The sequence below is a fragment of the Phaenicophaeus curvirostris genome, chromosome 6 (genome assembly GCF_032191515.1).
Source record: "Phaenicophaeus curvirostris isolate KB17595 chromosome 6, BPBGC_Pcur_1.0, whole genome shotgun sequence".
In the NCBI taxonomy this organism is placed as follows: Eukaryota; Metazoa; Chordata; class Aves; order Cuculiformes; family Cuculidae; genus Phaenicophaeus; species Phaenicophaeus curvirostris.
The window spans coordinates 42,292,774-42,313,987 of NC_091397.1; the positions used below are offsets into that span (position 1 = coordinate 42,292,774).

General features: G+C 42.7%; 2 protein-coding genes across 2 annotated transcripts in view; one reads left to right on the forward strand and one right to left on the reverse strand.

Annotated features, from left to right (window-relative positions):
- The window catches only part of SLC25A38 (solute carrier family 25 member 38), a 55,753-nt gene extending 50,933 nt beyond the window's left edge, over nucleotides 1-4,820 (forward strand). Inside the window, exon 8 of the transcript XR_011337664.1 lies at nucleotides 4,804-4,820. The gene's annotated coding sequence lies outside the window, so the exon portion shown is untranslated. The remainder of the gene's footprint in view (nucleotides 1-4,803) is intronic.
- Nucleotides 1-19,632, reverse strand: part of TMC2 (transmembrane channel like 2) — a 33,728-nt gene extending 14,096 nt beyond the window's left edge. Inside the window, exons 1-14 of the mRNA XM_069859973.1 lie at nucleotides 19,587-19,632; nucleotides 19,227-19,274; nucleotides 16,949-17,276; nucleotides 16,054-16,206; nucleotides 13,827-13,917; nucleotides 12,838-12,919; nucleotides 12,435-12,541; nucleotides 10,310-10,408; nucleotides 6,490-6,632; nucleotides 4,848-4,995; nucleotides 4,209-4,397; nucleotides 2,529-2,708; nucleotides 1,566-1,718; nucleotides 279-407 (exon numbers count right to left, since the gene is read on the reverse strand). Of these exons, the coding sequence (XP_069716074.1) occupies nucleotides 279-407; nucleotides 1,566-1,718; nucleotides 2,529-2,708; nucleotides 4,209-4,397; nucleotides 4,848-4,995; nucleotides 6,490-6,632; nucleotides 10,310-10,408; nucleotides 12,435-12,541; nucleotides 12,838-12,919; nucleotides 13,827-13,917; nucleotides 16,054-16,206; nucleotides 16,949-17,276; nucleotides 19,227-19,274; nucleotides 19,587-19,632 (1,896 nt within the window). The remainder of the gene's footprint in view (nucleotides 1-278; nucleotides 408-1,565; nucleotides 1,719-2,528; nucleotides 2,709-4,208; nucleotides 4,398-4,847; nucleotides 4,996-6,489; nucleotides 6,633-10,309; nucleotides 10,409-12,434; nucleotides 12,542-12,837; nucleotides 12,920-13,826; nucleotides 13,918-16,053; nucleotides 16,207-16,948; nucleotides 17,277-19,226; nucleotides 19,275-19,586) is intronic.
- Between the last annotated feature and the right edge of the window lie 1,582 nt (nucleotides 19,633-21,214).

A 21,214-nucleotide genomic window follows, 5' to 3' on the forward strand; every position in this document is an offset into this window, starting at 1 on the left:
GAGCCCAAAGGTTTGGGGTTGTAACAATGGAATGAAGATGAGGTTAATTTTTTTGAATCTCCATGGTTTAAAATCCTGAGAGAATGGCATTTTTGAAGGGTTCTTTCTGGGATGAAACTCACTCATCCAGAGAAGTCATGCAGAGCCTACCTGCACCAATTAAGTTAACAGGAAAGACCAGGGGACCACTAGAGTAATCAGAAAGCAATCTGTTTGTAGCATTTGATCAAATGGCTCTAAATTACCTCTACATTCTCAGCTATAAGAGATGGACTTACAAATCCAGCCTCTAGGTCCCAGCACCAACAGTAATTCACAAATCTGACGAAGCAAGCTCGGATGAAATCTCCTACCAGAATGGTTATGTAGGTCACCAGGATATCAGACACAGTGAGCCTTACGAACTCCTGCAATTTAAAACAAGGAAGAAATATTTAGCACCTATAATTTCAGTAGCTCATTTGGGACTGTAGTTTTTATTAGGCCATTTGTCTTTATGTGACAATAACCTTCAGAAAGGCAAACTGTGACCAAACTCCCTGCCTGTTTTCAAACGCTCCAGTGCTTAAGCTTTACCTTTGCGCTAGGGAACCATGAGGAAATTGCTTAGTTGCAAGTAAAAGCAGTGAGGAAATGCAGAGAGGAGACATGCACAGGGCAAGAAGGGTAAAATTGCAAGCAGAAGTAAGACTTGTAAGATGCAGATAGCTGGTGTCACAAGGATTCATACAGAAAAACACTGGCAAGAAAAGATTTTAAAGTCTGAGGGGGGGAAAAAACAAGGATTTGGAGGATGACAGCTGAGTTGCACTGAGGATCAGTCCCTTCCAAGGACTGAGGGTGGCTGGTATTTCGTCACTTGACTGAAAATGGCTTGGTGAGTGAAGACCTACTGGATGTACACAGGAATGCATTGCCTGCTAGCTTGGTTAAACCCTGACTATCTATATCAGCCAATAAATGATTGCTGTTACTTTTTAAGTCGTGCATAGTCAGGCTGCAGAACTTCTTGCTGGGCGAAGACAGTTGCCCAAAGTGTGAAGATTGCAAGGTGAGTTTGTGGGGTGAAACTCTGAGGGCTTGAAGTCTATCTTGCACGCATTTCAGGGAGGTTATTTTTGCCTAATTCTGCCCTCATCCCATGGCATCACAAAGCATTAGTTTTTGGGATATGTCAGGGAATCCACTGGGACATCTCCTCTGGCTGGGTTTTATCGATGTGCTCCGAAGCCTTTCTACAATGTGAACCTAAGGACAGCAGTAACGGGGACAACAGATTCCTTCAAAGGTGCAGTCATGATCTGAACTGAAACATGAAGCAGGCATGGTGGCCGGCTACCTAAGATTTATGTGTGCCTTGGGTGTGTCCAGCTGGGGGTTTCACCACCAAAGCTTGAGTACTGTGGCCAGGGATTTATACTGCCTTGATCTTCTATGCAAGAGTCAGGAAAGGAAATGCTATTTGTGAAGAAAACTTAAATCCTGAAAGTGCCAAAAACATCATCAACAACAAAAAATTCCACCCCAAACCAGCCCAGAGACTTGCCACATGGTGAATTTCTTACAATGCCAACTGTTGTCTCCCAGCAGGGTCCCCTGGGCACGTCTGCAGGATCAAGGGGAGGTGGGGTGGCGGTGCTGCTGTTCCCCATAGAGGAGTTGTGGTGGCCAAGCAGCATCCAGCGTGTGATGTTCTTCACCACATCCTCTTCAGCCAGCTGCAACAAAGAAAGGTCAAGAAGTGTTGGCCCCAGAGGATGTGTTTGGAGACACCCAAGGTGATGGGTTCCTCCCTCCTCCCTGCCAGTTACCACTCATTATGTAAGCATTTTCTTACAATGCAGTTGGAGTGCTCGCACTGGAAAGGGAAACAGCATGGAAACTCCTCCCCTTTTGCCAGGAGCAAGGGAGTAACAACCCCTCCAGACTGAAAGCAGCCTGGCACACTGTGAGTCTTAGGGAGCTGGCAGTTTGCTCACTCTATGTAGGGGAGCCAGACCTTCTGCAAGGCTTGTGCGTGCAGAGGAAGCCTCCACCCAGCCCTTCTTCCTCACGTTCTTCATTGTTTTTCAGGGCAGAGCAAACTGCCCTGATTCCTCCAGTTCTTCTCAGCTTAAATCAGACTCATTTTTTCCTGCACATCAGTTAGACATTTATCCCTTCCTGCAGTTATCTGCCTGCAACACACTAGCAGGATAATGTTAAAGAGGGGAAGGCATGGAAAAAGGGCTATAAACTATATTCTCAAGAACTGCATAATAGAAATTGCACATGGTGTCAGATGGAGAAAATACCAAATTATCCATGATTATGGGAGACAATAAGCACTCTCTTTACAGGGCTGTGAAGAGAAGCTGGAGACTCGCTGGAAAACCCTCTGGGCAGCGAGTGTCCCTGGAGCACTTCAACTGGTGATGGAAAGGATCAGGCAGAGGAGGTGGTGGCTCCTGCCATCTGTGGGGATGGGCTGTGCGCGCCCTCAGCTCCGGAAAATGCTAGTGAACATGGATTTTTGGCTCATCTCTTACTTTTTCATTTACATCATCCATCAAGGCCAACAAAAATGTGTAGAGGTTCCCAAGGAAAAGCGCGAAGATCCTCCCCAGCTGCCATTTCAGCCCAATGCGGGGATGGTAATTTTCTAGTGCAGCGATGGTTTCAAACAGCGGAGGGCAAAACATGCCCAGCAAGGACATCACAATTTCAACCTGCCACATGAGGAAATCAAGATTACTGCTAACAGTAACAACAGTGACTATATTACTTAGAGCAGAGCAGAGGCTGCCAGCAAGTGGTTGGAGCTTTCTGGAGGATTTGTAAAGAGGAGGGGGAGCCAAAGCAAGCTCAGCTACTACCATGCAGGTAACACAGCATCAGACTTCAGGGCTGGATTGCACAGCTTGCTCTTGCAGGAGCACTCTTCTGTTATCTCAAAGGGATGAGCTCTGAAGAATTTGTTCCTTGTCAGCCCAGACTCATGAATATTTAGCTTCCTCAAGTCCCTTGTAGTACTGCTTGCATCAGCTCTGAGGCTCTTATTTTAGTTTTAGAGGAAGCGCAAGACTTGGCTTGCATGCATAAAGATAATTAGTTGATGCTAATGTTTATTTTCCACATTCAGCACCTTTGCTTTTGCAATAAGCAATTACAGATTTGAATAGGACTATATTGAGGACTCAGTTTTGCAGCTCAAGAAAATATGTCATGGTGGTATTTTTACTCCCCTACACGGTGTGAGATGCTAAGTTGTACTGTGGTCAGTGAGATCACTGACAAGTCAGTATCAGCTCGGGCATAACTTGTAGGCTCTATCTTATTTTACAGCCATACAGTGCCTGCTGGCCTGTGGAGGATTGTGTCTGTACAGCTGCTGGTGGGTTCTGACTCACGGGTCTCTTTTGGTGCTTTTCTTTCTAGGATAGGGGACACTACCCAGAACCATATACTTTTAGATCTCAAGTTATCACCAGGAAAGTCTCAGACATTAAACTTACATGTTTTTAATAGCAATTTTTCTTTGGGAAAAGTTCACTGAAATAAATCACAGCACTTTGTGAGAATGTGCTGTCTTGTTAACGTTTTCTGAGGGAATTATGAAAATATATGACTTTGAATTTAATTTGGTTTTCATACATAAATACATGATAATATAGTGTACATTGAAAGTAAGTCTTTCTATAGCTTGAATATTTTTTTTTTGTGAAGGACTTCAGAATTTTAACTACTCGTTCCACAATCAAACACAGAAAATTTTTGACAACTGAAAGTTTCCTGCAGGTTGTAAAATCTTATTCCCATTATTCAAGATGGATTATAATGATCTGAGTTTAGTTTTATGTCTGATCATGGACATTTCTAACACCCAGTAAGACTTTTAGTATAACCAAATTTGTAAGGATTAGTATTCTACTTGAGATAGAGCCTTTAAAAAATGGTTAGTGATGTAAGTGCTGAATGCCCATTAACTTTTACTGTGATTTGTTCTAAGAGTATTTACTCTTCTTTGTAGGAGCTCTTAATTTGTCCTAGAAACTCTTAGTGAGACCAGTCTTCTTCCTGGCCAACACAGGTACTGAGGTACTGAAGGGGACTTCTGGAACCTGGTAGGGAATTCCTGCCTTGGAAGCTGCCCGCAAGATGTGGCAATGATTATGCTGATGTCCAAGGCAAATTATCACAGCAGAAAACTGGAAGAAAAGTTTTCTTACCTCATTTCTTTCATACCACCCAACATTTTGCATTTTGGAAAATGTCTGGGAGCGTTTTACCACAAAATAAATGAGGTAGCCGCTCCCACACAAGCAGCATATGATGAGGACGTTGGCCAAAACCCGCAGGAACCTCCTTAGGTGGATGTTCTCATCCTTGTTACTTTCTTGCTCGTCCACAATAGACTCCTGAAAAAAGAGGGGTGCTCAAAGAATTAGAGTGTTTATATTGCAGCACTGAGGCTAAGGCAACATTGGATGGTTTTCTACCCTATAAAACACAATGCCATGCAATTCTGGCTCTTTTGAACTTGGTACTTTGTATAAAGCTCAAACAAAGCTTTATACAAGCATCTCTGTTTGACTGAAAGACATGAAGTGGGAAACAGATTGCCCCATCCCAGGTGGATGTGGTGGGGGAGCTGCACTCTGGAAATAAATGTTTTTTTTTCAAATCCTTAAAATGTTCTTGGGGTGACCTATGGCACTGAAGGTGGAGCTGCTGCAATTCAGTGCCATATGCTGTTTGTATGGAGGGATGCTGTACAGGTACCCAGATTTCCACTTAAACCTCTGCTACGGTAGGCTCTGGGAGCATCCCCAGACAGAAACAGGCAGAGAAATGTCAGTCAGGGTTACCTTGAAGCTGGTGGTGATGGATGCAAACTTGTTGTCTGCTGTCTCTGGGTTGCCGATGAGGTAGTCCCAGCTGGTGAACATTTTCCAGCTGAAAATGAAGTTGTCATCGTCCCCATCTGCTGTACTTTGGTTGGCGTTGCGTGCCATCCTGTGCAAGGACACATGCAATGGTAAGGTCAGGGAATGTTTCACAGAGCCGCCCATGTCTTTCAACTTTGCAAAGCAGTGCCAGTGGTCTAGAAATGATGGCGAGTAAGGAAGCAGTGTGGTGGCTGTTCTTAGAGTTTGGGTGCAGTTGTCCATCACGTGCCATGGGATCTCAGGTTTAAGGAAGACTGAATTGTCAAATGTGGTCTTCAGGGCTATGCAAGTCTTGTACTAAAAACAGTAACGTAGAAAAAAACCTAGCATATGTGATTAAAGCAGGTTAACAATTGCTTCCACCAACTAGTCTATTTACAGTGTTTCTGAGTCCTAGGTATAAACAATATATGTTTATGGCTATCTTTAGTTAGTTAAATTTAGTCAAAAATCACTGGTGCTGTCCGATACACCCACCACAACACGAAGTTTTAGTGAGATTTCAGTAACTGCACAATACTGGAGCCAAAGAGCTCGCAGCAAACCATGCAGGGAGAAAAAAAGGATTATTCTTGTTAATCAGCATAAGAGCAGATATAGCCTCTGCTGTTCTCTCTCTATTATTTGCTCCCTGAAATCCTTCTGTAACTCCCACTAGAGTTCCTAGCACCATCCCTTAAGGAAGGCGAGACAACAGATGCTGCAATTTCATGGCAAATGTACAGCAAATCCCCATGTCCCACTCCAGCCAAAGGCTCAAGAGACTCTTTCTGCTGCACAGCAATAGGGTCCGTTTTGATAGTGATACAAATCCGTGTGCTTATTATTTCTTGCAAAGGAAGGTTAACCTTTGCACAGTGTGGCCTCTAGAGAGAGACAGAGGGTTTTATTTTTGGCTTTGTAGAGACTGTTTCAGCAGCAAGAGGTGCTTCAGCCGCATCCCCAGTGCCCTGGGGATGCTGCGGGGACCACATTGGTGCCTGGGGGACAGTGCACAAGGGGCACAGAGATCGGTGCCCCACTTTAAAACTCACTGATTGGATTGGAGTTACATCAAAAGGGATCTGTTAACATTTGCCTCTTTTCCATACCCTTGCACCATCTGTTTGACTCACGTGTGCTTTCAGGAATGATTTTTTTGTAAAGAAGGGATGAGACAAGGAGCATTTGAAATTTACAGTAAGTAAAATCCTCTTTCATGTACAAAATCCACCTATTTGATGGCCGTGTAGTACTGTTGGAGGAAGGGTTAAAGCAATGAAGGAGGAGGAGGAAGAAAAAGAAGGCTGGAAAAGGAGGTGAGGGAGTTCAAAATAATGCCTGTGAGCACATGGCTGAGGCAGGCGACTGCCCAGGTCCACTCACCCCACCAGAGCCTCCTGCGGTGGATGCTGAGGCTAAGTGCATGAACACAGCAGGCACGCAGCCCCCTTCACCCTGTGCTTCCCCAGCTGTCTGGCCAAGGGTGGACCTAGCAATTAGCCGTACCCGTGGAGGGAAACCCAGCTGCCAGACACATCTAGGTGGATTTTGCAGAGAGGGCAATGCCAGCTATACTTACGATCTTATAACAACCATCAGGCTGTAGCCAAATACGCTGATCCCAACCATGAAATATGCCATCGGTAGCCTATATTTTAACCAGCCAATTGTCCTTTGGTTGTTGTAGTAGCCATAAAAGAGCGCTGAATATTTGATGTAGCCCTGGAGAAGAAACAAAAGCAAGCCTTAGTGTAAGCTGTGCAGCCTGAATTCTTCAGAGAAGACGTTTCTGGTGAAAACTGAAGATTGAAAATAAGGAAAATCACCTTGGAAAAAATTTTAAGTGTCTCATTCTTGTCTGTTTGCTGCCCTGTCACCTTCAAGAGCCATTCTCCTAAGAGCTTATCCTCCAGAGAAAGGGGAGGAGAGGGAGTGCATGTCAGAGGATACTGGCTCAAAACTAAAATGTAGTTTTTATCCACCACTGTTTAATCTCTCCCAGAAAAATCTTATTGCTCTTTGTGGCTGTAGCCCACCTGCTTCTCTAAGTCCATATCAAACACTCAGATCTTGTAGAAATGCTGTAGCAAAGGTTTTTTTCCAACATGATGTGAAACTTTTCCTTTCAGCTAGAAGGCAGCTGATGCTCAATAGGCTGCAGATTTAGTTCCTTTTACTGGCTACCACCTGCAGGGCAAATATAACCGAAGACTAAAATCAAAGCATTACTTTCCTGTGGAAATCAGAGCTCAGACACATCAACTGTGTTGTCTCAAGTAGATATATTTTCTGCTGTACAAACTGTTGGGCATTCAACAAGTGAGCAGATCTCCTAATCTGCATTAACAGTCTCACCCAATTTTTCTATCATATCTCATCCAAGTTGATGTCTATTATTGCATATTGTACTTCTCTATTTTTTTCCTGTTGTCTTTTGGCTTATAAGTTAAGTGTAGTTAATCAGTCTGACCATGATAGAGCAAGCTGCCCTCTAATCAGGCCTTTGGAAGGACCAAAATTGAGACATATGTTGAAGCTCATATCAGAGGTGTGCAATGGATTTTGTTTAAAAACATCAAATAATTTACTTGGGAAGGGACCTCTGGAGGTCATTTAGTCAAGCCCCTTGCTAAATGCAGAGGCAATTCCAAAAGTAAGTGCTGTGTCTCAGGGCCATGTCCAGATGAGTTTTGAAAATCTCCAAAGATAGAAATCCCACAACCTTTCTGAGCTGCTCTTCCAGCATTTGACCACTTTCATGTAATCAGAGTAGGCTCCCCCGAAGTGCTAGGTTTTTTGTCACTAACCTAATATAAAACTTTGACATCCCTCAGTGCCACAACAGCTGTGTGTTTGCCCTCCCCAAAGCGCAGTCACACAGGAACAGGACGACTTTGCTTTTGTTTCTACCAGTGCCACTGGGCTGCTTGGGGAAATGCAGCAAACCCGTGGTTGGCATACCGCAGTGTGCTTGCTTGGGGCTTGTAACGTGTTATGGATAATGTGCTGGAGAGGTGTAATGAAAAAAGACTCATAAAATATAAAGATGATATTCATGGAAAGCACTAGTGAACTTTTGTTCTGAGATTGTGTTTCCAAACGTTTGTCTTTTTGATTCATGAAATGGTGAGGACTGAAAAATGAGTTTCTCTGTTCACATCATCCAGTATGTTCATCATCTCCATCTGCGAGACATGGTGTCTGGTGTCCAAGTGAGATTTATTCCTTTCTGCTCCTCTAGAAATCCATGATCTGACCTCCTTGCTGCCAAAGCATACATTTCCCTGGCTCCTCTCTCTTGAAATGTGATTTTCAGGATCACAGTATTGACTCCTTTTTATGCCTGCTCTGAAATATGTTTCTCCATTTTACCTCTCCTGTGGAGCACACTGGAATAAGCATCCATTCATTTTCAAAAGGCAAACCTCTGTGAAGGGCTTAATTTGACATCTTCTGGTTCTAGAAGATGCAGGCATACATTGTTGCCTCACAGATACAGATTATTTCTCAAGTTTGCATGATTGCTCCCTGGTGTCAGGCAACAAGTGAGTGAGTATAGGATGGCAGAGAGGTTCAGGGGATCAAGCCCTGGGTGATAGCAGGGGAATGTAGAAGAATATGTACCAAGGCACAGGGAGGAGACTGGCAGCTCATGGTAGCCAGCCTTTTACGTGATGGTACAGCCTCATCCAAGAGCAAATTTCCTTGCTGATGTGTATATAATTTATGATCTCCTAGAAAAAAATCAGCAGCTGCAGTTCAGAAACACCTCTGTAGGTTGGGTTTTTTTGTTTTGTTTGGTTTGTGGGGTTTTGTTTGTTTGTTTTTAAATGATTCTTCTTGTATTTTTACAGTACAATGCTCCAATGAGCTTTTCATTCAGTGCAATGCTATTCAAAGTGTTGCTAACTCACCTCTGAATTGTGGATTCTGTCAAGTGGGTCAAAGTGCTGAGAGAGCAAGAGCTAAAAGGATTCTCAGAAGAAAATGGATTGTGAACAAAGGTCCTGGACACACCAGTATTTAAAGCCTTATTAATGAATTGATTTAAACAATCTGGCTTACATTAAAGTAGTTGTTGGGGTTTTTCTTTAGCTAAGAAAATTGTGATGTGGTTTATTACAGGAGGACCGGGTCCCATGCTTATAACATGTGGGCCAGCAGCAACAGGCATTTTAAAGATATTTGCAGAAGTAGCAGCTTTGAAAGTCAGATCCCACACGTATAGGCCACAGCAGAATCTTCTCCCCCACATGCACACGTTTTTTTTTTTGTGTTTTGGGCTGTCCCTTTACATCTTCATTGGGGTTACAGCCAAGCGCTTGTAGGCAGCTGGAAACTTGGGCTTTCCCTTTAGGTGTAAGTCCTAAACTATGGTTCCAGCTTCAGGAGTAAATATTCCAGGCTGATAGAGGTGAAGGGACATGGGCAGGGATCCTCTTCCCAAGGCTGTGAGGAAATTCAGTGGTACGGCAAATTTCTCCTTGCCAGCTAAGGGGGTCTGCAGCTGGAACTCATCTTCTGGCTACCTGGTTTGGAGTAGCTCTCATGTTTCATCTAGGTGGTAGCTGCCTTTCTAGGTGAAAGTAAAATGGTTGTTGTGCTTACAAAATTTTTGGTTTTTTGTTCAGAATAAGATTCTGTGATTGTGAGATAATGATATAGATTTCTATAGATTGTTCTATGTAGGCCTAGAATACAGCAGAAATGTATTTACTGGATGTTTTTTCCTTTGAAGAAGGGTCTTTTTTGTGGCCTGAGTTTATGAGACAACTCTGTGAACATGGTGTGAGTGAGTTGCACCAAAACTCATCACTTGGCAGTGTGCATAGTCAGCTACTTCTAATAATGCTCATAGACTGACTTTGGCTTCTTGTATTTCATGAATAAAACTACTGTGCAGAGAGAAGGATATGGTGTCCCTAAATCTGCTTTGACTTCCTTCCATGCGGAACTGTATGTCTCCATTGGCCTTAATGGATTTTACCTTGTCCTGTTGCACCTCATTGACCTGAGACAGACCCATTTTGAGTGGTGTCAGCCAGCTGTGTTGGGATGTGATATATCCCCTTAGGAATAAAATTGCACCTGTTTTGATCCTGCAACACTGAGAAATATACGTGTATGTTTGTATACACGCACACGTGACATATGCCGGCCATGTATATGTAAGTAGTTCGAATCCATATGCAGGAGCCTGCAGGTCTACATGTCATTTTGGCTAGAAAACTCTGGAGATCCCCAAAGATCTTGTGGCAGCAAGTGTCTTCATCTTCTGGAAGAAATAGGTGCATTGCTGGTTTATCTTGGAACAAAGCGATTCCTGTGGTGCCAATAACTTCTGAAGACTTTTAGGAGGTATTCAACTGATCTCTTATGATTAGTGCTCCTGTACTTACTTCAAAATCCCAAAGAACTGAAAAATCCATAGCTGTTGCTTGTTCAGCCCGGGGTACAGTTTTCCTTGGCATGCTCCCATATGGCATTCCCATCAGGACCTGGTGAACATTAACAGCAGTGATGCATACATAGTATAACACATGGTACAGTTTTTAGGAGTGATTTTCCCTTTTGATTGGTCTCCCTTTTGGTTAATTTTAATATGTATTTTATCTCTTAATACCAGAACAGCACTTTAAAACATTTAGGATCCATTTTACCCAAATGACCAGAGCAGTAACATCCATTACACGTGAATTCTTTTGCCAAGGAACCATGTCCCTCAATGAGCGGCTCCAGCTTAAATGTCCTTAGTTCAGCAAGAAGTTCTTTGCTTGAACTTCATGGGTCTAATGCAATAAAAGGATTAGTTTTATCTATTTATGCAGGACTCCTCCTTTGAGAGAAGTCAAGAGCACTGGGTTGAGATTGCAGTATATTTTGAATTACATAGTCTTGGATTGAAAAATGATCTCAAGGTAAGGTGAAGGGCAGTTATTTTTTGGGGAAAAAAAAAAGAGTATGAAAATTTGATGCGAAGAACAGTTTTCATGGCATAGACTCTCCTGATGGCACCACACAAAGCAGGTCTTGCAGCAAGTCCAGCAGCTATTGCAGTCCAGACAGAGAATGTCATGGGCTATGAAGAGTTAATATATCTACAAGCAGACTCCAACTGATGCCCATACCAAATTATCTTGTTAGCATTCATAGGCTAGAAAGACCCTAGCATGTTATCTATCATTTATTTTTAGAGCTATCTAATTACTTTCAAAATCATTTATGATTAAATGTTTATTGCCCAGCTACTCTCCATATCGTAACAGCTCAGTAGGCAATGAGTAACAGGATGCATACTTTACAGACAAAGCTCTTTAGTCTACCATATGCAAAGTTCCTAACAAAATACATTTGTATTGTTCAGTGCTAATGGTTATGTCTTTTCATCCTGGGAGGAAACAGAGCTTTTACTTTCCATAGTGTGAACAACCACATTAAGGGGAACAAAGGCACCGTCCTCAGGAGAGACTCTGTGCTGCATTTTTGCTTCATAAACATCTGCATTAAACAGAACAGATGCCACTGTCTGCAGATTACACAGCCTTTAAAGACTGCATTGAGTAATTTAGCCAGAGCTCTAATAGCTGCATGAAAAAAATGCTTGAATAAACTATCATATAAATTTGACTCTGAGATCCTTTCCCTTCTGCAGGAACAGCAAGAAATAGAAAAACTAAGAATAAAACTTTTCCTTGTGAATCATCTGAATTAGAAGTACAGAAAAGGCTTATTTCCCAAATAAGCATTTTTTGGCAAAGTGCTTGGGAAATTGTTCCTTCCTTCCATGGCTGCTCCTGCAGGGCTCTGCTGTGGCTGTGTCCCTCAGAGGGCACAAAAGGGGCTCCTCGGCCTGAGGAGGGGTCCTGGCACTGGTGTCATCTGGGCTCCTCGGCCTGAGGAGGGGTCCTGGCACTGGTGTCATCTGGGCTTTCCACCCCCACTTTATCCTTGTGGCTGTGAAGGCTCATGCAACACTATGTTTGTCAAAACTGGAGTCAATGCACCCAGTAAGGACCGCATGGCAGCTGGTGTCCCTGGGCCTTGGTAATGATGTAGGAATGACCAGTCCTACTTCATACTCCAAACTGTGATTTTTAATTCAGAGAGGTGAAGGAAATGTTTGTGGAACTCCCATGCCATCACGGAGCCTTTTTTTTAAATCATTTCCATGCACAGTCCGTTTCTTATGGCTCTTACAGACCTGAGCTTGTATCTCGGACAATTCCTAGATCATGACATTCACTTTAGTCAAAATGTAAAATTAGCCTCAAGTTAGGTTTCTGAGCTCCTGTTTTAGCTGCTGGATGGGTAGAATATTTAATAGCATTTTAGATCTCCTTATTTCAATCTGACCTTTGCTCCTGTGTCAGTAACAGCCTTGTAAGTTGTTCTTTGTAAACAATCTTCCTTATACATTTTATTTTTCTAAAGCACTGCCTTTTATAAGACACTTTTGTGCTGTCAATCTCATGTTCGTGTTAAGCAAAGGGCAAATTATTACTGAAAGGAGACTTAAGCACTTACCTCTGGAATTATAACCAGTCCAAATATTAACCCAAAGAGGACAAGATTTACTCCATACATCCACCGCAGAAATATGAAGTAGGAAGCAACTGATGAGCCAAAGTGACCTTGAAGCAGAAGACACTTAGTGATTAGGAGTTTAGGAGAGTCAAATTATTCTCAGCAAGTCCTAGAGCCCCTTACCTCAGGTATCCCCAGCATGTTTCCCAAGACCCTCCCTACAGTCCTCACCACTGATGGAGAAGGCAAAGCAAGAAGAGCTCCTGAGGTATGTGCTACTGCATTGGCACCAGCACCCAGGGTAAGCAGAGACTGGGGACCAGCGAGCTGGCACATTGTTTGGATGAAGGCAAAGCTGTCTTGCAAAATATCTCACTGCCACTGTACAGCAACTTCCACTTACTCTCCACTTCTTTTATCTTCATCTCCCAGGGTATGCACTGGGTTTTAAAATTGTCAAAGTCTCTCTTAAATTTCACCCATTTCTGAAAAAAGACAACATTGCTGTGAGCAGAGAGGATTGAAGAGGGAGGCTGTAGGGCTTTCTAAGTTCAGGGTTTGGTGGCGCTGCTAGGGATAGGTTTAAATTCCAAAGCAAAAACTCTAGTTTGGGTCTGATCTTTTGGACTACTTCAGAAACTACCTTCAATCCAAAAGATTTTCACCCGCACATGTTCTCATTAATTATCTGAATTTTAATCATCCCAGGCTTTTGGAAATCTGCAGTTGTCCTATGAGTTTACCATATTATATAGGGGTGGAAAATTCAGACCTAGCTCTGGACTGAAAGAATCAGTGCGGACCTGACTTAATCTAAAACAAAATTTAATTTGGTAAAACACTGAGCTTGAATCCTTCCCTGTCAGACTAGTGGCTAAACTCCTATTGATTTCATCATATCAGGCCTGGCTTTGTTTTTCAGTTCTCTATATAATCTCCATGACAACATTCAACTTGGTTACTGACTTCAATTTTACAACACAGTCATCCTTGTTGTCTCATTAACAGGGAAGATGAAATTTTACAGGAGTCTGTGGGACAGTGCAGGAGTTTGGCATGGCCTCCTTCCTCTCTAGGGAACTTTGTCCCACAGTTCAAGGTTTTGGAAACTGAAACCAGAAAGCCGTGGGTTTTTCTTTCTTGCTCCTGCATACCCTCCCTTGCTTCTGGGAAGGCTGCAATGAAATTCAGGTTGGGTGAAATTTCCCCCTTTTCTTTCTGCAATTGTCTGAGATTTGAAGCTGGCTAGTAATTTTTTTTAATGTGGCAAAGAAGTTTTATTCTGATTTCTTGGTCTCTTTTGCCAAATATGGGTTCATAAAGTCTACTGAAAATGGGCTAAATGCATAACCAGGTACCCCAGATTTTCCCTGACATCGTTGCAGCACTTACCTTTGCCATTATCATCTTATACGCATACAACTTTTTACCCTTCCCTTTTCCCAGAGCTCCTTCAAACTTCTCTACAAAAGCTTGCGCCTCCCTAATTGGAAAAGAAACAAGTGAGTTATTAAAACAGCAAAGGGATCTTAAGCTTTTCGCCTCTGCCTGCACTGGTAGGAAAGCAGTGTGAATAGGAAATTTGGGCTTTCTGTGTCCTGTGCTGTGTTTGGAGTGCCAACTCTATCTGCTGGTGGGGTGCTATGCAGAGCTTGCACACTCACCTAGGGTTTGTTAAGGGATCTCCAAAGCACTCATGCTCATATGATGTAGATGTGCCCTAAATCTTTCTCCCTGCTTTTTCCTTGGGTGTAAGTGAAAAGCCTGCCTGTTCCTTTCCCTTCAGAGCTCTCCTGTCCCAGCATGCTCACTATAACTTCTCTCTCCTGGTGTGTTGGTCAAGATAAAAATAACATTTCCTGGTGAAACAAGCTCCAAGAGGGTGCAAAATTTCTCTCCATGAACACCTCACTGGATGAATATCAATGTACTATTTGGCCTGACAAAGATAATCTCAGTGCCAGAGAACTGAATGTAAACTGGTCAGGAAAGAAATCAAGCTGCAAACTGAAGTTAGTTTTAGAATAGGTTTATAGAGAAAAGAACCTGGGTAGATGCTGTTAGAGTATGCTGAGTTTGTAAGTGGGATTGTATTGTGTATTGATGTTGCCGATATAGCATGAGTAGAAATTTAAGAAGTCAGGAGTTCCTTTGCAATCTTAAGCCTGTGGTGAAGATGGGGTTCTACTTGGTAGAAATAGTTGGCCAGTTCAGTGCATAACCTTGGGAAAATTATCTGTGACTTTATTTGTAAACCTAAAGTGAGATTGCTAGGTCTTGAATGTATTGTTTTGCTCTCCTTTGACATTCCTTCTCTTTGCAACAGGGCTAATATTTTCTTGTCTCAGGGTTGAGTTTGTGGAGCCAAAATAACTAACAAATTCACAGCACTGTGAGAGCCTTTCTGGAGACCCCCGCACAAGCAGTACAACAGTTTTGTTTAGGTTCATTAGTGGGTGGTAATTACTGCTGTGGTTCATGGATAAGATGGAAAGATGGAGGAACAAGATCAAACGTGATCTTAAGCAGAATTTTAACCGGTCTCCTACACCAAAGAGAAAATGTGTCAGAAATAATACTACTTGGCTTTTATTCCCTTCTTTTCTTGCAGAACTTTGGACTTTGAGGGTCATAAGATTTTATTTGTAATGAGCTTAGGCTTGTAGCATCTCTGTGAGAGCAAAAAGATGCTTTAATACAGTTTCCTTGTATAGATCTTTACTTGTTTTTTCTTTTTAAGAAATAATTAGCAGTGTTTAAAGCTCCTGATTTTAATGGAAAAAGGGGCACGTCTTGGCCTTCAGAGTGTAAAGGAGAAGCAGAAACACATGCTGATTGTCAGCTTTCACAGCTTGGTCACTGCTGCTCTCAGCCGCCTGGCAAACACAGAGGTGGAGCATCACCACTCCTCGTGGGGCTGCGCATGCCTTGCAAGACTATTTTGAAAGCTCTCCTAGTAGAAAGTGATTTCAGAGGATTTTTTTAACCAGTAGAGCTGGGATTAGAATCATTGCCTCTGCATGGTAATGGTTTGTTGTGAGCTGTTCCCTCTGGCTTTTGATTTCCCTGGTCAGCCCTGACCCAGAGCCTCCCCATTGCCCTGTAATAAAGCAGCCCCTGCAGATGCCTGAGTTGTTTCCACATTCAGGCTGGGGGGCAGTATTATTTTTGCTCCATAAACCCTGGCAAATAATACAGTACTTTTTCCAAGAATCAGCGTCTCAGAGAGCATGAAGTCACATGGCACATTGCTGCTCTGATTTCTGTCTGATAGTGGCCATGAATAAGCAAACCAGGGCACAGAGTTTGCTTTAACAAGTAGCCTGACAGTAGCGAGTCATTTGATTTTAAATACAAGGGTAGAATGACCTGGCTGTGGGTATCAGTTGAACAGATTTGCACCTTGTCCGTTCTTTGGTTACAGAGGCTGAAAATCAAATTCCACATTTTAACTCTGACCATTTAAACCCAGACAAGCTGGGCAGGTTCTTCTGGTCACTTTTTCAGAGACTGGGGTGTTAGCAATAGCAGCAGCAAATATGCAGTTTCTAGGAAAAGCAAAGTCCATCAGACAGTCAGCGAAGACCCTAGGGATGTGGGTTCCTGGTGTGACAGTTACCTGAGCACGGAGAGCTTCTTCACCATCCTCCAGGGCTTGCTCCTCATGGTAGAAATCAGTTTTTTCTTTTGCTCCACCTGCTCCATCAGCATCGCAAGCTCCTCCTCTGACAGCGACTCCGCGTCAGATGAGTTGGAAGAAGCAGAAGAAGTACTGGGAGAGACACCAAATAAAGGGCACAAAATACAAAAACTCACATAAGTTAGGGGGAAGATCTTGCTTGGACTGGGCACAGTGTCACTGTTCCCTGGGATACTGCTCTGATGTGGACACAGTGCCTCACTGTCCCCTGGCTTGGTGTGATGCCAACACAGCCTCTTCACGTTCATGGCAAGGCTTCTTCCAGCCAGTATTATGAAGAGGTATTTATGCCCCACCATAACTTGTCCAACATTGTGCTTTGGGCCATGTTTCAGCTACAGAATCATTGCCTAGGGCTACAGCTGGCTCTGGAGAAGTATTTTTCACACCTTCAGAAGAAAATGGAAGATAAGGGCATTGGGAGAAGCAGAGAGTTGGGACAAGAAAGATTTGGAAGATGTAGAGACTCTAAAACATGAGAGAGCCATCTTAACCTGAATGTTTCCATAAAACAAGCAAAGAAACGTGCCCAGGTCTGAGTTGCTGAAGCTGTCTTGTTTATGAGTGCTTTTCTACCCCTAGCTGTAGGTGCTAGGACTTCACTACATGCTTGGATCTGATCCTGTCTGAGAAACAATAACAACAGAAGACCTTGGAAACAGTTTGGTGGCATTTTACACTACTGGTTTCCACAATTGTATCCCTTTTGGGAGACCAGAACTTATCTGCAGTCTATAGGTTTTGCAGTTCAGACCTCATGTCAATACTGCTGGCAGCCTGGCACGAGGTACTGTATCAGGGATTGTTTAATTACCTGTTTTTCCTGTCTTTCTTCTGTTTGTCCTCCCCCTCTTTTTCTTTCTTGTTTGTTTTCCTTTCTTTGTTTTCTGACTCCTTCTGATCTTTTGTAGGAGCCCTTTTGCCTTTCTGCCGGCTTCCTTCCTCTCCTGCCTTTTTTCCATCACTGTTTTTATTTTGGCAGTTTTTTCTCCTAGAAGATCTGTTTTGTTGGCTACAACTGTCTTCCTCTTTGCTCTTATCTTCTTCTTTGTCTTTCTCTTGCTTTTCCTTTTCAAGTCTGCTTGCTCTGGTAGTTTCCCTGAGGGGCTGTTTCTTAGGTGCCTTGTCCTTTACTTCATCTTCTGCAAGTGATAAAAACCCAAATACTTTGGGAAACAAGAAACACTTAGCTTTCTGTGCTGTCAAAATAAAGACTCGACAGAAAAGCACAGGCAGCAAGGATGCCTGATGCAAACCTTAGAGAAGTGAATGAATAGGTGCCTGTTGACCTTGGTGGGTTTTGCATTATACTCTGCCCAAGAGCTGAGTCCATAACTCTGGTTATGCAATTCCCATTTAAGTCAGAATGGCTAATTTTAGCACAGTGACAGATACATGACCATAAGAAAACTGGAAATTAGTTTCAAATGCAAAAACCTGTTCATCAGAGAGCACAGATACCTTTCTGACCTGTAAGCACAACAGAGCAATGGAAACAGAAATTGCAGTCGGTTATGTGTTATGTAGTGTTCTTGTTGGTGCAGTGTCCTTGAAAAACGTTTACTTTTCAAGGCTGGGGACAGATGTCTTCTATTTATATAGAGAAAAGGTACAGCTTAGGCAGCACCAGTTCTTATTTCTCTGAGTTTTCTTTTCTATAGGAAGATCTATATCCAGAAAAGAAGAAAAAATACCCAGCCTCTGGTGCACTTTTAATTCTTATTGGCACTGCAAGCTAAAAAACTCATTTGTCCAGAAGTCAAAAGTGTTTCCAGTTTGAAGGACTGAAATGGAGAGTGATTTAATTGCAGAATATTATGGAAAGGGGGGAAAAAAACCATTCAAAATGCCCTAAGACATTCCATCACTTCTACCACCAAATTCACTAAAGCCAACAGTAATTTTCCCAGAGTCTTTTGGCTCCTATTTTTCCAAAATTTCTGGCTGGTGAAAGTAAAGTGTTCAAAAAACCAAAAAACAACAAATAATTTGTAGTTTTGGCTTTTTTTGTTTAATGAGGGGCTGGAGAAATTGTTCTGGAAGAGGGAAATTAGAATCCAGAGAGGAAAATGAGCAACCTAAAAAGTGAGGAAAGTAGAAGCAAAAAGAATTTTAGCGTTTGCATTTTGGTTTTGTTGAAAAGCTAGCAATTAATAACAAGCAAACAGTTTGTTAGTGGTAAAAAACCAGGCAGGCGATATTTGTAACTGGGAATGAGAAGAAGTTGAATTTCAGTTAGTGACCTAGGTCAAAGAACCACTCATTCTCCTTAATAATATGGTCATTTTGTGCACCCAGCTATCCTAGTTTTCATTTGCAATGTATCAAATATTAGGTGAAATGTGGGACATACATTTGTTACTTTTATCTTATTTCCTTGTTTGCCTATATGGGAAAGGTGGATATGATTGAAAAAATAAATTCCAGTAATTTCTTAATTACTTTCTCTGATTTTATGGATTGTATAGACATGGTTGTGAACCCATTTTGCACTAGTATCTACATATTGCCTATCCAGTGCTGTTATAATCTTACCTTTTAGCTACCACTCTTTATTTAGTGTTATAATCCCACCTCTTAGCTATGTCTATTTATTAAATACACATACAGAGTTAAAGTTGTCTTTATTCCTATTGCTCTCTCTTCCTGAATTTCCGAAGAGCTGACAGTCTGCTTTCAATCTATTTTATCCATATGTGGCCATGATTAATCAAGATACCAGTGTGTTATGGTCTAAGAAAGCTTTACACGATGGGCAAACAGGACCTCAGTGTAGTGCAAAGCAGTCCCAGCCCTGCATAGGGTTGTGCTCTACTGCAATGTGTGGTTTACTAGGGCCGATTACGAAGGGATGTGGGCTCCGACAGCCTTCTACTCTAGGAGCATGGAAGAAAGGGGACAGACTGCTTAAGAATGTTGTTTCGTAAAACTATTACTATTGTAAGTCTAGCCTCAAGGGAAAAATCTGCTTGCTTACAAGAAGCTCATGAAACGGCTCCTGTCACAGAGCAAGTCACAAACCAGAGAGAAAAAGAAAAAGAAATTGGTTCTTATATTTCAAACAAGACTGCATTTTTAAATCTCTACGTTACCTTCACTCTCTGTATCACTTTCGACTTGTCCATCAATCTCTATTCCAGCTGCAAGACAGAGAACAAAGAGTAATTGCATTTGTTGCTGGGATTTACACACACAATACTTTACACGGTTAGTCCTTAAATGCCAGCTGAACTTGGCAGAATGTCTCTTATTGATTATACGTTATATTATTTTCCTCCACTGATGCTCTTCATATTTACTTTAGTTTGGCAAATTCACAAAAGGACCTGCATGAGCAAATGGAAATTGCATGGTCTTTGAGAGAGACAAAATGGTATGTTTAGAAAGTCCCAGGATATTCTGTCAAATATTTGGAAGCATCCAAACTGAAATGATCTCATAGTGATACAAACCATCTTCCATGATGACCTGTAAAGCACATTTCTTTTTCTTCCCCATGACAGCCTGCCGTCTTTAGCACAGACACCGTAGTTGCTGTGCTGCGCACGTACGCCCCAATCAAATATGGGTTACTCTCTCTTCCAATGCCCACGTGTTTGTCTTCTTGGCACTGCAGACAGATGGGTGCATCCAGCTGCTGGTGACCTCCTGCTTGCAAGCCATGCGGGCAAGGAGGGCTGGGAGAGGCAGGGAAGACCTGGTCTCTGCCTCAGCCCACCCAAACACTTTCCCTTCTTCTCCCTTCTCTCTCTGTGAAAAAAGCACCTGTCGGCATTACATTGCATTTCATTATTTAAACATGAAGGAAAGCCCTTTGGTGGAGACTTGTTGGTATCGTATGAAACACAGACACAAGTCACGTCTGGTTCTGACATAAGCATGTGGCTGGAGGCTTTGAAAGGATCAATTTTCTTAATGCCATATTCTTTACTGACCTGCGTCAATCTGTGTAACTCTGTTAGTCATTCTCCTGCTCCTTATTAAACCTCTCAGTGCAATGCTCCTTGGGACATGGCTGTGGGTCACCTTTTGTCCTCTCTGTGTGTCCTTTTTAGGTAACTCATCAGCTAATAGATGCAGCAAGGAGTCAGGAGTCAGAACACCAGGATCTCTCTTTCCTTTGCTCTTCTATTCTGTGCGACCTTTGCATACTCATTGCACTTGCTGGTAAAATAGGATAGATTTTCTTTCTAGGTGCTCTGAGGCTTAATTAATTAATGCGAGACCCTCATTCAGAAGGTCCTTTAGTACTGCAAAGTATTGTATTGCATGCTGCAGCTTGCAGTCTTTCGATGGCCCAAGTATAGGTCTGTCTGAGCAATCTCCGGTGTAAAACCTGCAGCATCTGCCCTGGCTGTAGCTTTCTTGGGGAATGGGTGCACCCCTAGGGCAAGGTTTCTCCTGCAAGTGTGCAGAATTGTTCAGGAACAGTTTCTGAAGAGGAAAGCTTTTCCTCACGCTGTCCATGCAGTCTACTGCGGACCTCCAGCTTATGCAGGTGTCTCTTAGGAGACCTGGCGTGGTGACAGTACACAAAGATTTTTTTTCCAAGGATTGGCAGTGAGAGTGTTAAAACGCCCCCTTACCTCTCCAAAGTGAGGAACTGTGGACATCAACTTGAGGCTGCCCCTGCCAACAACTCTTGCAGATAACTCCTGCTATGGGTTGGGGGCAGCACACAAGGAGGCACCAGCCTGAAAGGGAGACTGTCTGCTTGGTTTTGCTCACTGAGTTTTGTTCCAAAGGCAAATTTCAAGTATTTTAAGTCCAATCCCATTGATTGTTCGATCTGCCTTTGACTTTAGCTCAGCTTCCCTGAGCTAAATACATAATGTATGGTATAAGCCCATGCATCATTAACAGCTCTAACCCTACAAGTTCATTACACAGGGCATTTCTACTGTGTCTTCCCCACACCAGTGGGTCTGACTGGGGCTGAACACAGTGACAGCAGTTTTTGAAGGTCTTGATGTGTTACGTTTAAAAGTTGTTTTGAATGGGATCACTAGGCTGTTGCTTCAATACTGCTCCAGGCAAAATAGAACAATGCACAGTTGCTTGAGGCTGCTGGAACAGATTT